Here is a 15,363-nt window from a genome sequence, read left to right as displayed (position 1 = left end):
GCAGCGACGATGATATCTCACTGGGCGTGTCCACTTTTCAGTATTTCTATTCTGTTCTCGGTCGGACCATTGGCAGCACGCGCCTGCTACGTCAAACTGGATCTTGTTAATGTTCTTCCAAATAAAGTGTGCCCATGGTACTATCCTCTTACGAGTGCGTTCACAATCGCCGCTTGGCTTACTTATTTAATTTTCGTTTTACTTGTCAGGAAAAATCAGAATTCGGCGCGCGGCACATGGAGCAAATGTTTCGTCAGTAGCGCAGCACACGCGCTGCTTGGAGCGAAAGAGGAGAATATTCTCAAGCATTGTCAGATGGTGGACGTCGTCGATCAGTAACCAATGGTATTACAGTAAAATATGTGCTTGTTGTATATTACCAACGGTAGCCTAACACTCATACGTGGACAACGATGCTTGGCAACTCAGGGACGCTAGTATACCTAATTATGATGATTATTATTTTCCCGCTAAATATAACGAGTGGTTCTTCTGTTTTGCTTGGACACATAAAATGAAGGCTGCATCAGATTCATCAAGAGAAGGATGTAGTTTGTGACTTCAGCGCAGTGTTTTTGCAACTCCCTTGTTTTTCTCTTTAAATGTATTTTCCTTACCTTATGCTCCCAGCCTTCATATACTTTTCTGTAGATGCAGATTTGTTAAAAAATCCGCTTTGGATGCCCTACAGTTAGTTTCAGTAACCATAATGCAGCTCCGTGCTTGTTTTGCAATCTGGTGAACGTATTTGACCAGTATCAAGCATCCGGGACAATCGTCTCGAAATCAAACCGCGCTTGAAGCATTTAAAACCGTGTAATGTGAAAATTAATGTTGTATTACAGTAAAATGTGTAATTAATGTTGTATTACAGTAAAATATGTGCTTGTTGTATATCATCAGCAAATTTAAGTAGTTCAGGAAACGGTTTCTGCTTCGTCACTCATTAGTCTTGTGATGTATTTTCCAGTTTATGATAAGTAGCTGGATTAAGAACCGGTTACGATTTAACGAAAAAGACCGCGAAAGAATACGCAAACATTATTCCACCGTAAATTAGGTGATATAATCGGAAAATGATGCCGTGACAACACGTTCCCGTTCGGATAATTAGATTACCTTCGTTGAACGTCAGTCGGAGATATTTCTTTCTTTTTCCAAATGAACATCATGATGATTATTTCCAGATAAGCACGCGTCATGCTGAAACTGTTATAATTATTATTCAGCCGTCACGTAAACGTCCGGCAGTTGCACATTGTTCTAGAGAACGCTTTATTTCCTCCACTTACACTTCCGGCTTACCCCGTATGCGTCCATCGTCATCCGATCGCGGAGCACATCGTTAAAATAATTATTCCATAATTTTCTCACAAAGCATCCCTGGCGCGCATACACATCTCCGGTTACTTAATTAACGCGTATACCTCGTGGACGTTTGACGTGTTTAACGCGGTAAGAGGAAATATAACCAGCGGAACAGAAGAAGCATTTGTCGAGCGGCAAATATTTCCACGCTGTTTTTTAGTTGTTGAAGATTTAGAGCAATTTTCTTTTTTGATTTAATATGGATATCTTCAACCGATCCATTCCAAATTTAACTGGCCACCCATCCGAAAATGCCACGGGCGCCACGATTACTCCACAGTTTGCCGTAAAGACAGTCACCGCGTTCACGTCCTTCGTTCTCAATTTTGCCCTCCTGATTGTCCATGCAATTCATCCGGCATACATCAACCACTTCACGATTTATCTGTTATTTCTCTATGTCGCCAACACTGTTTACTTGGCCGGAGCGTTCCCGTTTATCTTCTTGACCGAAGTCTACCACATCGAATTTCATTCCTACGGATTACTTACCTGCTTGACCTTTTCGTATTTCCACTTGGTGGTCAGTCTGATACCGGTAATGTGCCACATGTTGATTGCCTTCAACCGTCTCTGGGCGTTGACGTATCCTCACAGTTATCGTAACTATCACACCAAGAAAACGGCGTATCTAATCTGTGTGTTGACCGTGGTGTACGTCCATGTGTTCAAGCTGCCATCGGTGTTTATTTACAAACCCAATGCCTATCAAGTCCGCTTTGAAACGCCGTCCTTATGCTCCACACCGGTGCCGCCCGGATATTCCTATTTCAGCAAGGTAGACAGTGTCCTACACCGCTTTGCGCCGCTGTTCATCATTGCCGGGATCTACGTTTACCTGGTTATTAAACGATTCAATAAGAAGCGGATAAACGCGGTGGATAGCATGGAACGCAGTGGATCCGTAAGGAAGATAGACAATTTGGAAAGTACGTTTAACGCTTCGCGGATCGACGGGAAAGGGAAACCGGCACGCACCCCCGAACGCAGCGTGGTCCGGCCGTTTTTGATTCTGACGTTGACGACGCTGAGTGTGGTGATCTGCTGGCTGCCGTTGGACGTCGTCATGCTGTACCAGCGCTTCCTGGTGGAGAAACCATCACGGACGATCTTCACGGTGTTCCAGTATTGTCACATGATGTACATGGTGCAGCTGGTGTTTGATCCGTTGATGTGGATTGTTAGTTTCCGCAAAGCCAGAACACAGCGTCCACGGTGAGATCGTGTCGGGCATTTTATGTAGCAACGAATATATCAGTTCTGATGATAATTGTCAACCATTTGTACTGTACCATTTGTCAACCGTGTCAACCATGTCAACCAGTCCCATTTGTACTCGTATCTGGAAGGGCGTTACATCTTTTCCCCGATCGCATTTGAGACGATGGGCCCTTGGGGTCCGGCGGCTATGGCTATTGTAAAGGAATTGGGCAAAAGACTGCAGCAGCACACAGGAGAGCGGCGTTCACATGAATTCCTGCGCCAACGACTATCGCTGGAGATTCAGCGCGGAAATGCTGCATCTATCCTTGGGACGATGGATGGAGTGGATAGTTTGAATGAAGTTTTGCTGTTATAAATTGCATCGAGTGTTCCCTTTTCTTACCCGAAATGTGTGTTGGTTATTAATAAAAAGCAGTATCCCATGTCAACCTCCGTTGGTAGTCAACGGTTTGTCCACACGAAAGCAAATTTGCGCTTATTTTGTATTCATGATGTTTGCTTATTTTTCATAAGAAACCTTAAAACACCATGCGTTCTTTGCGCTATAACGCTCGGAATAACTTTCTGTCTGTTTTTTTTTATAACTCGGATGCAAAAAGTTCATAGGAAGGTGCTCTGCAATAAAAACAATACAGGTCAGAGACTGTACAGTACACATGTTTCACGCTCAACTGCAGCACAAACTGCCAACGTATTTAAATAAACGTTATGATTTAAAAACACTGTACAAAAGATGAGAGGAGTTTTCTTGGAACAGATGTGTAACTGCTTTGGTCGGTTAGAAATTATTATTAAACATATTATCATCGTTGATATCGTTCTCCGTCATGAGCGTCCAGAAATCGGGATTCGTGTAATACGTTCCGTAGTCCTGATGCGAGACGTAAATGTAACCGCCATGTTGTCGGTAATTCCTCCTTGGATACTGGTTTCTATTGCCGTAGTTGCTCTGCATCCCGCCACCAGAGTACGTGTTAGTGTTGGCGTAGTTATTGTTCGTTCTTCTTGAATATGCATTCATATTGGTATTCGGGTTCGCATAGCCCGGGTTCTGGTACGAATACGACGGGGTGCTGTTCTGGTACGGTGTCGTCATCGTTGACTGCATAGTACTGGAAGGAGCAGTTGTCTGGTTGGCGGAAGCGAGTGTCGAAGTGACGATAACGGCTTGCTTGTTAACCGATGCGACGGTGAATGCGGGGGTGGTGTTTTCCGTTGGGCTGGACTGAATTGTTCTGGTAGTCGAAGGCGTGATGCTTGGAATGACGTTCGTTGTCAATGCTGATGCCGTCAGCACCGAAACTGTGGGTTAAAATGTTTAGTGTTCAGCACGTAATTAAGGACACCGTTCTATCTGCGTCGTCAAACTAGTAAACCAGCTGACAAGACTAAAAGCAACGTCGTTATTGTTCATATAATGAAAACCCATTTTTGCTTTCACTCCGAAAAGTGGAAGTTGCGCCACATGCGTCGCACGAACTCGCAAGTGCGCTTAAAAGCAAAAATATTCAGCGGGAAAAAATATTATTCAACTCTATCTTTTTAAAATATTATACTTGCTGTGCGATCTACTTCTTCTTACGATGCAATAATTCTTTGTCGTCTAAACTTTACCAGTTTACTTACCGATGCCTGGCAGTAACGGTTCCGGTTGACTGCGCACCGGCAGCGGTCGCTTAAAAATTTCCGGTAAACCCTTGCGGACGGCGGTCTGATCATTGTCCAAACGTGTCTGAATATCCTGCGCGGCCACAAGCGACGACACGAGAACAACGATCAATGGTCCCATCATTTTTTGTTTCTTCAGTTTACTGTGGCTTGCTCATTAACAGTAAAAAAGATTAACCACGGATTTTTGTGCAGTAATAACTGTGGCCATGCTTTCCACGAGGCGTTGCACAGGTCGGAAAAAATATTCTTGTGTTCGTTGCACTTATTAATTAAACCATTTTCAAGCAGGGTATTATGTCATCCCTTTCTAAGCAGTCAACCAAGATCAAGAAGCTGTCCTCACCAAGCGCTAATGTGTATATTTAAATTAGGTAACAGCTGCTAAACGTTTGGCGAAAGAAAATGCATTAGATCGTACCTATGCGTACCTTTAGTCATATAGGCATCCGGTCTGTTCGAAAACGTACCCTCCGGCTGCGGCTACAACAGTGTGCTTGTAGTAATGCACAAGCTCGTTTAATTTTTCATAAACCACATCAATGAGCGGGAAATATAATAAAAGACCGCCTTGAGATATATGAACTACGGCACGGTACTAGTACTTTGCTGTGCTCCAGCGCTGCTGCCACGCGAAGGAGGGCGCATGGCGCACAAGAATGTCCGACATACGTAAATCCTGTTGTACACTAATATTCCATTTAACGATAAGGTACATACCGTACATATGAATACCCATATACAGATACAGTATAATTTTTAGCAGAAGAGAGTTTGACGTCTTTGCATATATACCGTTATATTTGCTTTATGTGGACGTTATCATAGAATTAGGTGCTTATATGAACATATATGAATCAGTAGTTAACAAAATGATAATGATTTTCTTAATGCATTATTCTTTATAAAAATACAGCTGCGGATTTTTATAAAACATTAATTTGTTTGTTGCTTTTGCACTCTGCACTCGTACCGGTTCTTCCCGGTTGTTTCAAATGCGCAGCCATAGATAACCATTGCAGCACTTTTTTAATTGTTTTTTTCCTTATGACGTTTGCGCAGAACCTAAATCATAGATAAACGTAGCCACCCTGTCGGTAGAGTCGGTTGCCGGTAAAGTACGAAGCTGGTACGGCTAAAACATCTTCCGCTCTGCTGGCCTAATGGGCGGATGTAACCGATCGGTCTGTTTGGGCATCCTGGGTTCCTGACTGCGCTGGATATATCACGCGAGCGTCGCGGCCAATTAACACCCGCTCTGCCCACCGCCTCAATCTCGGGGGCAATTTTCCGCGGCTTAATTTAATAAAGATTGATTGCTGCGCCCATTAAAACCCGCTTACACTCGCTCTGAACAACCATGCTCCCACTGCCCAAACCACTCCCGATAGCGCCCGCGGCTGGCGGCTTATTTTCTCCAGCCGGTAAACCGTTTAGCTAGGCCGCGCTTTTACATATTTCTTGATTCGCTAATTATCAGCAAAGCAAGGCCATTTTCGCCGGTTTTTCCCCACCGGAAATATGCACCGCATAGCTTCGCTTGTACAAATTTACGGCACTTGATAAGGGCAATATTCTGGCGGCAAAGTTTTGGGTTCTCCGAACACGCAGTCCATGATGCAAACCTGGTTATTCAAAGGTCAAATTTGTCACCCATGCTGCAACGTTTACCGATCGGCGTCATTTGCCCGGTGAGATCAACCGGTGGGTATTCCCCGGAAATCGTGGGCGCTGTATTTCGAGAAAACGTGATATTTATTATATCTGTATAATTTCGCATCATTTGTGCGTTACAATGTAGTGCACCATCCTCGTCTGCCCATTTGAACCACTCATCCCTCAATTCTTAGGGATTACATGCCTGGTGCCTTGCGGCAGTACTCAATTGAAAAAGCCATTCCCCGCGCAGTACGGCGAATGACTGGTGTGTCTTCGTTATTTGTCAAAATGTGTGTTGCCGGTAATGCGATCAGGCAGAAGCGTCTCAACCAATTTTGATTATTTTAATTTTTACGCTGTATATTATGGAGACAGTTTCTAGCAGCGCGCATCCGCCGATTCCGCACATGGTAGATTATAACGTGCCGGCCATCACCGTGGAAGCAAGCTACTTGCAGGAGCATCCACATCTACAGGTCATCTTTGCCGTTTTACTGTTACTGGCGTCCGTTGTTGGGATTTTTGGGAACATTCTGGTAAAAACCAGTTTGCCATTCTGCATGAATCCTAGAATTGCAAAGATCAGTAAAAATTATTTGTGTTCGTATATCTGTTTATCCGTGATATCTTTCTCATCTGTCGGTCACTTTGCGTTATAAGTTTTCGAAAACTGGTCACACACGTATCGTATTTCGAAACGCAAAAAATTTACTAGAAATAATCGTTTTGACCAACAAAAATCTCGCTTACGGAATTTATCTGAAAACTATAATGATAATAAAAACGTTTTCATAAAAAAGTAAATCGAATGAGAAGGGTTGGGATCACATGCATATCTGGCGGTTACTAAAGTAGCTGCCGCATGGCTGGTGACCGGAGATCAGGTATACGCAAAGTGACCGAAATATGCTAAAAAGCGAAGTAGCCATCGTGGTGATTACTAACCATGCAGTGTTTGTAGGTCATTCTGACGGTGTCCCTAACCAAGGTAGTGCACATGACAGCACCGGTTAATATCCATTAGAGGAGCGGTAATTGACGCGCGCAAAACCCTTCTCTAACAACATAACGACAATTAACGTGTGCAGAATAGCTCTTACTACTCTGTAGAATCTCACCTGCAGGACGTTGATCTCATTTAGACAGAAAACTGTACACAATTTCTTTGATTTCGTTCAACAAATTACGGTGCAGTTCATTGCCACGCCGAGAACAGCGCCCATCGTCAACAAACGGAAGTGCGCCGGTTCTGTGTTGACCGCGCCCGCTGCCGCGATGGCGAATTAGCGTGCTAAGAGTGCATTAACTAACGTACGATGATTAAGTGACGGGATGTGCTTGCAGGCGCTGCGTTTGCCCAGCAATATCTTCATCGTCAACTTGGCCATCGCGGACCTCATCGTCACCACGCTGGTCGATCCCTTCAACGTCATCGGGGCGTTCGTTGGGCAAACGTACTTCGACACGCACCGGACGCTGTGCCACTTCATCGCCGCCATGTGCGCACCGGCATGTCTGTGCTCCATGTTCAGCATCACCGCCATCAGCGTCAATCGGTTAGCCATATTTTTCGCGCCGTAATTGCATTAAATAGGATAGCGTTTTCGCTACGTATCCGTCAACACTTGTGTCAGCACGTTTAAGAAGCAGCTGTACAATTTTCGCAGCGGTTTGTCGATTTACTGTCAAAGATACTGTATATATTTTATAGATTACGATAGCTGTTGTTATTTAATATTACGTAAAACGTACATAAGATATCTTTCTTAAATAAAACGAAGATTGTCATAATGAACATACAGATAAAACTGTGAAAGCAAATTACCTAAGATAATTAAAAATAAAGCGTAAATAAACTGTAACTTAATACCCGTAGTACACTTTGGAAATAATTACAGTGTAGGACTAAATGGTCGCATAGCCCCATACCCAGCATTCTGTACGCAAGCGGTGCAGTGCACTTGTACGAAACGGATATTTTGAACTCAGTCGTACAGTGCACTGCGCTGCATTCGTACCGAATTTGGAGATGTTGGGTATGCGACCATTTTATCCTAAGCTGTAACAAAGAATACGCATAGACACTTGCCAGCTACACATAAATTAGTTTAGTTCTTTTAATGTGTCCTGGTATTTTTTTAACCCCGTATGCATTTAAGAATTAATAGTTATTTGAAACAACTATTAGGTACATCATGATCTGTCACATTTCTCTGTACCACCGACTGTACACTTGGCGCAACACCTGTCTAATGTGCGTCGCGCTCTGGCTCATCTCCACCGGCATCCACTTTCCCAACCATGTTGGCTGGTATGTGGTTATATTATTCTGAACTCCTTTTAATATTACGTGCGCGTTTTCCGGTTGGTGTTCATGCCGTTCTGCGATCGCTTTGCAGGGGCGACAATGCCTTCGACCCGGCTTATTACATCTGTACGTTCTCCATGTAAGTGAAACATCGAATGACGGAAAAAATATAAGGAAGAAAAATGTAGTAGAGCATAGAGCAGCAGCAGTAGAGCCAGTGTTTATGGAACGCCGACGTTCTGCTTTGTAATATGTCTAAAATGTTTCTCTTATGAAACATTTGGACATCTCACAAAAAAAAGCAGAAAAAAGGGTAAAACTGAATGAAATGAAGTGTTAGCTCGATACGTTGTGCTTAATGCTCCGTTGTGTATTGACGCGCCGAAGGTTCTTGCAGTGCTACGCATTCCTACGCCATCTTCTACATTGTCGTGGGTGTATTCCTGCCGCTGAGCATCGTCTGCTTCAGCTACGCCAGCATATTCCGCTACCATGTCCTTGTGAAGAAAGGCATTCGCCGGCATCGTAAACGCGAAGTGCATTACACCGTCATTCGTCGGAAGAGCCGGGAATCCATCAGCATGACACTGCTATCGGTGGCTGCCGTGGCACGCAGCACTGTTGTGTCTGGGACGGTTCCCGTGAGCGGCAAGGATGGCGGTTCCAGCGATGTGCGAAGGCGAAGTACGTTTCGCGGTAACGGATTCACCACGGAGGATATTAAGCTTGCCAAGACGCTGTTCACGGTGTGCATTGCCTTCTTAATCTGCTGGTGAGTCAAAGGTTATTGATATCTTTCATTTACTGTTTAATTTCAATGCTTTTGTGCATGTCTATGCTTTGTTAAAGATGACATTTCTTTTTGTTTTGTTTGTTCTTTATAAAATGATCATTTAACGGCAATCACAGCACGGGTAACTACTTGAGATTTAAACGTTAAAATTTTAACATTGAAAAAGCGAAAAAAGCCTGCGTCATCCATCTTTCGGGTTAAAAGGTATATGCCAACGTATACGCAGCATATTTTCAACAACATTTAGACTGAAACAATGCTTAAGAAAACAAAGGAAGCGCTCTTTCACAGTAGAACCCCCAATTTTACCCAGAACGAGATTTTTATAAGGCTGGCTCAAGGCACAATAAACTGGCAATTTCGTTAAAAATCAACGGTACTTCACGGAATTATCACGCTGCATGTTTTATTAGGTAATTGTTAGACGTTAGTGTGCGTCCTAAAAATACCATTAAATTAATCCTTTTCTGGTGGGTTTATAAGGGTGATTGATGACAACATTATCATTAACTTAGAATGCAGATGTTGTTAAAGGTCACCGTTCGCCTTATTCGTCCTCATGCACCAACCATCATGGATCCCTGGGTGGCTGTACATGATCGCCATCATGATGGCGCACGGCAACTCGTCCATCAACTGCATCCTGTACGGTGTGACCAACGCCCGGTTCCGCCAGGGCTACCGCGCTGTGCTGGGACTGACCGGTGGTCTGCCCCGCAGTTCGGGGAATCCGGAAGCCGGAAGGACACTGGAAGCTCTGGGTATCTCCGTGTCGGCTTCCAAGCAAAGCCTACGCCCCGACACGAGTTCAGCGCCGGGCCGGACCTCCACCGCCAACCCTGAAAGGTCACATTCTGATCCACCGAAAACTGAGGAAACGCTGCATCTGATGCCGCCCAATATGACTAAGCAGTGCTATTCCTAGCTATCGACTGAACTATCAAAGCAGGCTATTTAACAATTGTTCACTGGGTTTAACTGAAAGATATGAAAGATTTTGAAAGGCTACAGTACACATGGGTAACATGACGTCGCACTGCTAAGGAGCAGTAGGTAGTATTTTTCAGCTGTCGCCGTGTCGCGTTTTGCACAATCTTGTGGGCATTTCATAAAAAAATCTAATAGAGGATTGTATTTTTTATGTCTATCATGAGAGCCTTAGACTCCGACTGTGGTTAAATTTTGTGTATCGTGAATAACAATAAGGTTTACTAGTTCGATTGTACAATGTATAAAACTGCGGATACAAAATACGGAGGGCGACCACCGCGTCCACAGCGTATTTACAATACGGGTATTAGGACTGATAGTACAGAGATAGCGCCATCGGCCATTCTTATGTATCTTGTAGCAAGTTAGCCGACCTAAACGTCTTTGAAATTCCGTAGTAGTGAACAGATTTGCGCTCTGCTTCGTGATATGCACTGTGATACAGAAAACCAGCCAGCAATAATACAAAAAAAATAATACAGAAAACCAACCGGACATTTCGCGAAATGCAGTAGTCTTAGTACCCATTCGTCTACAGCCGCTAGCATCCCGTTTTACTTCCATCACTAGCCAGTCACTGCCAGTGTGACTGTTTCCGGCACCTTAGGTCTTTGTATGCATTCTAACGCCAACGAGATTTATAACTTACACACTGTTCCTGTTACCAACAAAATACCTACCTTAATAAAGTAGACCACAGGGGAAGCGTAACAGAACCGCCTACATAAACAATCTGCCGTACAAAACATTAGTCATAATCCACAGGCAAACCACGTACTCGTGACTTGATAATATCAGTTACCTTAAATAAGGCATCTTACCTGTTACATCTTTACTGTAAATTTTGAAGTTACATCTTGAAAATTAACAAGCGAAGTTTGTCAGTATGTGCAAATCTCCAGTCAGACTGTTGTTAAGCCATAAATAGCGGCTTTCAGTGATTCATCATGTAGCCACTGGGAACGTACGGTTGCGCTTATAAGTTATAACCTGTTCCGAACTTGCTTGCTGTGGTATGAATTTCGAATTTTAGAATTAGACAAAAGGGAATCGCATTTTTTATCATAAACAGGGGTCTTCCACTCTTCCTCAAAAAGCTAAGCGTTCCGTGCAATCTCAGATTGCTGTGGTCTTTGTGTATCGAAAACAACAAGTGTCTCACTGTCTACACCAGAAAAGCGGAGGCGGAAACTACATAAAATAATTCCACCGCTGCTCGTTCGCGGAAATATTATTAACAGTTGTCGTATACAGAGCTAAATGAAGCGCTATATTTTGTATACTTCTACAGCATTTTGTTGGAGCATGCAGTAGTCTTCGTGTTGTAAATAGTATATCTTCGTGTTGTATTTTGTTGGAGCATGCAGTAGTCTTCGTGTTGGAGCATGCAGTAGTCTTCGTGTCTTCGTGTTGTCTGAATGCTGTAAAAAATTACAAGCATCACCATTGTTTTACAGATCTACCTGAGACCAAGGAAACCGATGAACCTAGTCCCAACACGGAAAATCAGGGCAACCAGAACAAAGCCAATTAGTCCGTAATGGGACAGCTGATCTCGCGACTTTGGAACAACATGTGATCTACTTTACCTGTACCGTGCCTCTGGTATCTCTCCGTGCTGGATATGGGATTAGTATTCCAGCCAGCGATCAACAACAATCAGCATGATTAGCTTGAATCTTGATGCAGTGGAGAATGGGACAAATCCAGTCGCCATTTGCGGATTACGAGATTAAACATCACGAATAATACAGCAGGTTGGTACTCTTATATGTGGCTTCGGGGAGCGGTGGCGGATATTGCAGGCTGATCCCGTTTACCCTGCCCGCTGACTTTTACCAGTCATCCCCAAAATGAAAGCCGCTTAAGTTGCATGAACTCGGGCGCCGCAGCATTGTTGTCCATTCGGTCGTTCAGTACAGGTGTGGGCGTCGAGGATCGTGTTGAGCGGAATTTCCAGCGGTAAAGGGGTTTCCAAACAACAGCCTCAAGTATCTGTATCAATATCATCCGTGTATATAAGCATGTCGTTCTCATCAACGAGATGGACGTTACATGGTGCATTTCTCATCTATAATTTCCAGCTAGAAACGATTCTCCCTTTCTTCGCTACGATTATTCAACAACGCTCTTTATTCATAACGGGTATATTGATCCGGAACTAAAGTTTTTCTTATGTACAAATCCAATCTATCACCATCTAATTCAGCTGACCGAAAATCACCATAATAATGCATTATATTTATCATATTTTACGACGGATTTTTCTGTGAGTATTGTGAAAGCCATGAATACAAGCCTGTTTGATTTCCCACAGAATAATCTATCTTGGGAACCCGCGTTCGCCAATACCAGCAACCCGGCAACATGGACATTCGGCCCCGCCGGGCGGTTGACCATCGGGCTTCTTCAGCTCCTCTTCAACGCCTCCATGCTCCTAGTATTTGTCATAAAACCGCACCTTCGAACCTCCTTCACAATTTACATCATTTTCCTGTTAACCGCCAATCTGACATACACTCTGTGCGAGTATCCTCTCGAAATCATCCGCCAACTGTACCCCCACTGGCCGCTCTCCCGCAGCGCCTGCACCTTCTATCTCTACCAGATCTGGATCGTCTGTCCGCTGACGATGCACATGCACGTCCTGATCACCCTGAACCGGGTGTGGGCCATCGCCCTGCCCGTCTCCTACCGCAACCGCCACAGTAAGGCGAGCGCGTGCGGGATGTGCGGGCTGATTGTGCTTTACATACATATCTTGGCGGTGCCGTTGTGGCTACGGGATGAGCTGTATTTTCGCGTGGATAACAGCGAGTGTTCGTTGAACACCCACCGGCAACCGTGGTATTCGACGGCGGTGGCCATTGTCACACAGGTCTTGCCGATTCTGTATGTGGTTGGAGCGTATCCGTTCTTGCTGGTCAAGCAGCTGCAGCGGCGGAAAAGCCGCGAGACGAAGGTGGTGGATGTGTTGACGCGAAATCGACAGAGTATCCATATTTCCGATCCCCAGCAAACGGCGCATCATCTCGTTATTGTCATGGTGAGCAAAACGATTGTAACTACGTTTGTGAATCTCTTAGTTTTTTTGTTTTTTCAGCTGCATTTTGCAACAATCTGGTATAGATATCGAGATGCGTAGTTAACGGAGACGTATACGTGTGTAGTGTATTTAGAGTTAGGGTTTGTAAGTGTGCATACTTGATATTGTCGGTCTACTGTTTATTTCCAAAATCGTTTTAAACCAATAAACTCCTATATAATAGCAAATTTATACTTCACAGTTTCGAAAAATCAAATTAACAAAATTTCATTTAATGCTGCCGCTCCTTCCATTGCACCGAGAACGGAAGCAGCGTTGCCTCGCTGAATTTCCAGCGACAGACGTTGACGGATACTCATGGGAGCGAGGCTCACCCGTATGCTGTTGAAGTCGCTTGTCAATTTCTTTCACTATGTTACGGCCGTGGTGTTGACAAGTGGACGGCGGCTATGGGTTAGATTTCACTATTGGTGAAATTTGTTGATAAACGCCCACTGAACGCGTAGCCTCTCTGCCACTGCATGGCGAAGCCTACCCCCAGCCCCTTTGCCTATCTGCACATCCGCTTGGAAGCGCGCATATATAAGCCGGTCACCTTCGCCGAGCCGGCTCATTACTGGCGCGATCCAGCCGCTTGCTACGGAAAAATTTTCGTTTTACTCTTTTAAAGTTGCCCTTTAACATAACTGCCTGACACACCCTGCACCATGGTACTTACGGCTGCCGAAATTAGAGCCATGACCAAATCGGCTTTGAAAAGCGAATGCCAGGCCGCTAAACTTTCCGTTACAGGCAGGAACAGCACCCTTGCCGACCGCTTGATAGCCCACTTCAGGCTGGATTCTCATCAGCCCACTCCGCCTCCGCCCGCTCTGCCGGAGCCCCAACCGCAGCCAGCTCTACCAACGCTGTCTGGCCTTGGCCTGAGCAAAGAAACTATTGAGGCCTTGGAGGAGGAGAATATCACGGAAAGCCACCACCTGGTCCTCCTCACCCACGCCGAAGTGGAGCAAATCGTGCAGAAGATCGGCGACCGTTCCCGCATTAAACAGTTCCAAGCGTCCCAGCAAGGCTCTCCCACAACAACGCTAAAGGTCACCAGCCATGCCGGCCATAAGCGCAACGTGCTGCTGGATTCTGGCGCAAAGGAGGTCAAAGCAAAGAAGCCACGCCGCTCCCGCTCAGCTTCGCGCTCCAGCGCCTCGGAATCCTCCCGTAGTTCGTCTTCCTCCTCGTCCAGCTCCGCGTCTAGCACCTCTAGCGCCTCCAGTGGTAAGTCCGATAAAATCTTGAAGTCGGAAGCCCGCCGCCTGCGCCGCCCACATACGCATGTTTTTGCTCAAGCCCGCCTTGGAGCCAACGGCAAGTCCAAAAGCAAAATCGGCGCATTTGATATCAATTTAGACGAGTTCTGGGCCGGAAGCATGGAGACGCTGAAGACCCTGCTGCAGTCCTCCAGCCCGAAGCATGCCAAAGTCGCCTTAGAGTACTGCAGCTACCTGGAGTACTTAGCCCAAAAACGCCGCCACTACTATGCCCGTGCTATTCTGGCTTTCGATCACGACTTCCGCATTCGTGCTAAGGACCACAAGTGGAACCTGGATAATGCCATCGAGCGTGAAAATATTGCCTCAAGCCACTTTAATTCTCAGACCGCCTGCCAGAACGCCATGGTAATCGCCGCAGGGAAGCCTACCGCCTTCGCCGCCGCAACTTCCAGCGGAAGCACGCGTAATGCCGGCAATCCGCCCCCAATTTGTGGCCGTTTTAATAATGGATCGTGTGCCGGGTGCAACTACCGCCATATTTGCTACAAGTGCAACCAAACAGGACATGGCCGCATTAACTGCCCCCAATTGCGTCGCAATAACGGAACCGCTTGACCCACTTAGTCTGCCTGCCCATTGTCCATTCCGAAAAGCAACCTGCATCCGCAACGGTCGGTTATTTTTCCCTCTAACAGTAACCAGCATGACAATCACTATTGTTATGTGGCATACTTTCGTCGAATTCGCTCTTTATATGCCCATGTCGCTGTACGTGTTTTTGGTTAACTGACCTGTTTCCCTTTGAAATCGCGTATAACAGCAAGGAGAATGTACGTTTTGAAATCGCATGTTTAGCAGTGGTTATTATGAAAATGTTGCATGTGGGGAACTTTCGAGTTGATGCCGACCTTTACCATCGTTGTTCTTTAACAAGAAAAATTAATAACTGGAATACGGCTTTGCGTTTTGATCAGGATAGAGATTTCATTTTACATGGTCTTGCCTTCGGTTTTAAACTGGTAGAAAATGCCGAACAAAT

At 45.1% G+C, this 15,363-nt stretch overlaps 3 protein-coding genes across 3 annotated transcripts; 2 read left to right on the top strand and 1 right to left on the bottom strand.

Moving 5' to 3' along the window:
* Nucleotides 1–3,177: 3,177 nt before the first annotated feature.
* Nucleotides 3,178–4,639, bottom strand: LOC129595567 (GATA zinc finger domain-containing protein 4-like). The gene is made up of 2 exons (XM_055492614.1): nucleotides 4,219–4,639; nucleotides 3,178–3,894 (listed from the first exon to the last, which is right to left on the bottom strand). Exons 1-2 carry the CDS (start codon nucleotides 4,382–4,384, stop codon nucleotides 3,371–3,373), a joined length of 690 nt encoding a protein of 229 aa, XP_055348589.1. The 5' UTR covers nucleotides 4,385–4,639; the 3' UTR covers nucleotides 3,178–3,370.
* Nucleotides 4,640–6,284: 1,645 nt separating this feature from the next.
* Nucleotides 6,285–9,945, top strand: LOC129595547 (melatonin-related receptor-like). Its single transcript, XM_055492591.1, has 7 exons — nucleotides 6,285–6,455; nucleotides 6,881–6,907; nucleotides 7,264–7,475; nucleotides 8,108–8,230; nucleotides 8,319–8,366; nucleotides 8,625–8,999; nucleotides 9,555–9,945. The coding sequence occupies exons 1-7, from the start codon at nucleotides 6,285–6,287 to the stop codon at nucleotides 9,943–9,945; spliced, it is 1,347 nt and encodes a 448-aa protein (XP_055348566.1).
* Nucleotides 9,946–12,297: 2,352 nt separating this feature from the next.
* Nucleotides 12,298–13,155, top strand: LOC129595546 (allatostatin-A receptor-like). The gene is made up of 2 exons (XM_055492590.1): nucleotides 12,298–13,056; nucleotides 13,114–13,155. The coding sequence occupies exons 1-2, from the start codon at nucleotides 12,298–12,300 to the stop codon at nucleotides 13,153–13,155; spliced, it is 801 nt and encodes a 266-aa protein (XP_055348565.1).
* Nucleotides 13,156–15,363: the final 2,208 nt, after the last annotated feature.

This window comes from Paramacrobiotus metropolitanus, unplaced genomic scaffold (genome assembly GCF_019649055.1).
Source record: "Paramacrobiotus metropolitanus isolate TYO unplaced genomic scaffold, Prichtersi_v1.0 Parri_scaffold0000079, whole genome shotgun sequence".
In the NCBI taxonomy this organism is placed as follows: Eukaryota; Metazoa; Tardigrada; class Eutardigrada; order Parachela; family Macrobiotidae; genus Paramacrobiotus; species Paramacrobiotus metropolitanus.
The sequence above is the reverse complement of the archived record's forward strand: the minus strand, read 5'-3'. Positions and strand labels throughout refer to the sequence as shown.

Bases quoted from the DNA above. Each gene is read 5' to 3' on its own strand.
- LOC129595567 (XM_055492614.1), bottom strand. From the start codon at position 4,384: ATGATGGGACCATTGATCGTTGTTCTCGTGTCGTCGCTTGTGGCCGCG. The intron at 3,895-4,218 runs GTAAGTAAACTG...TTTAACCCACAG, and splicing joins ACCGTTACTGCCAGGCATCG to TTTCGGTGCTGACGGCATCA.
- LOC129595547 (XM_055492591.1), top strand. From the start codon at position 6,285: ATGGAGACAGTTTCTAGCAGCGCGCATCCGCCGATTCCGCACATGGTA. The intron at 6,456-6,880 runs GTAAAAACCAGT...CAGTGTTTGTAG, and splicing joins GGATTTTTGGGAACATTCTG to GTCATTCTGACGGTGTCCCT. The intron at 9,000-9,554 runs GTGAGTCAAAGG...ATGTTGTTAAAG, and splicing joins ATTGCCTTCTTAATCTGCTG to GTCACCGTTCGCCTTATTCG.
- LOC129595546 (XM_055492590.1), top strand. From the start codon at position 12,298: ATGAATACAAGCCTGTTTGATTTCCCACAGAATAATCTATCTTGGGAA. The intron at 13,057-13,113 runs GTGAGCAAAACG...TTGTTTTTTCAG, and splicing joins ATCATCTCGTTATTGTCATG to CTGCATTTTGCAACAATCTG.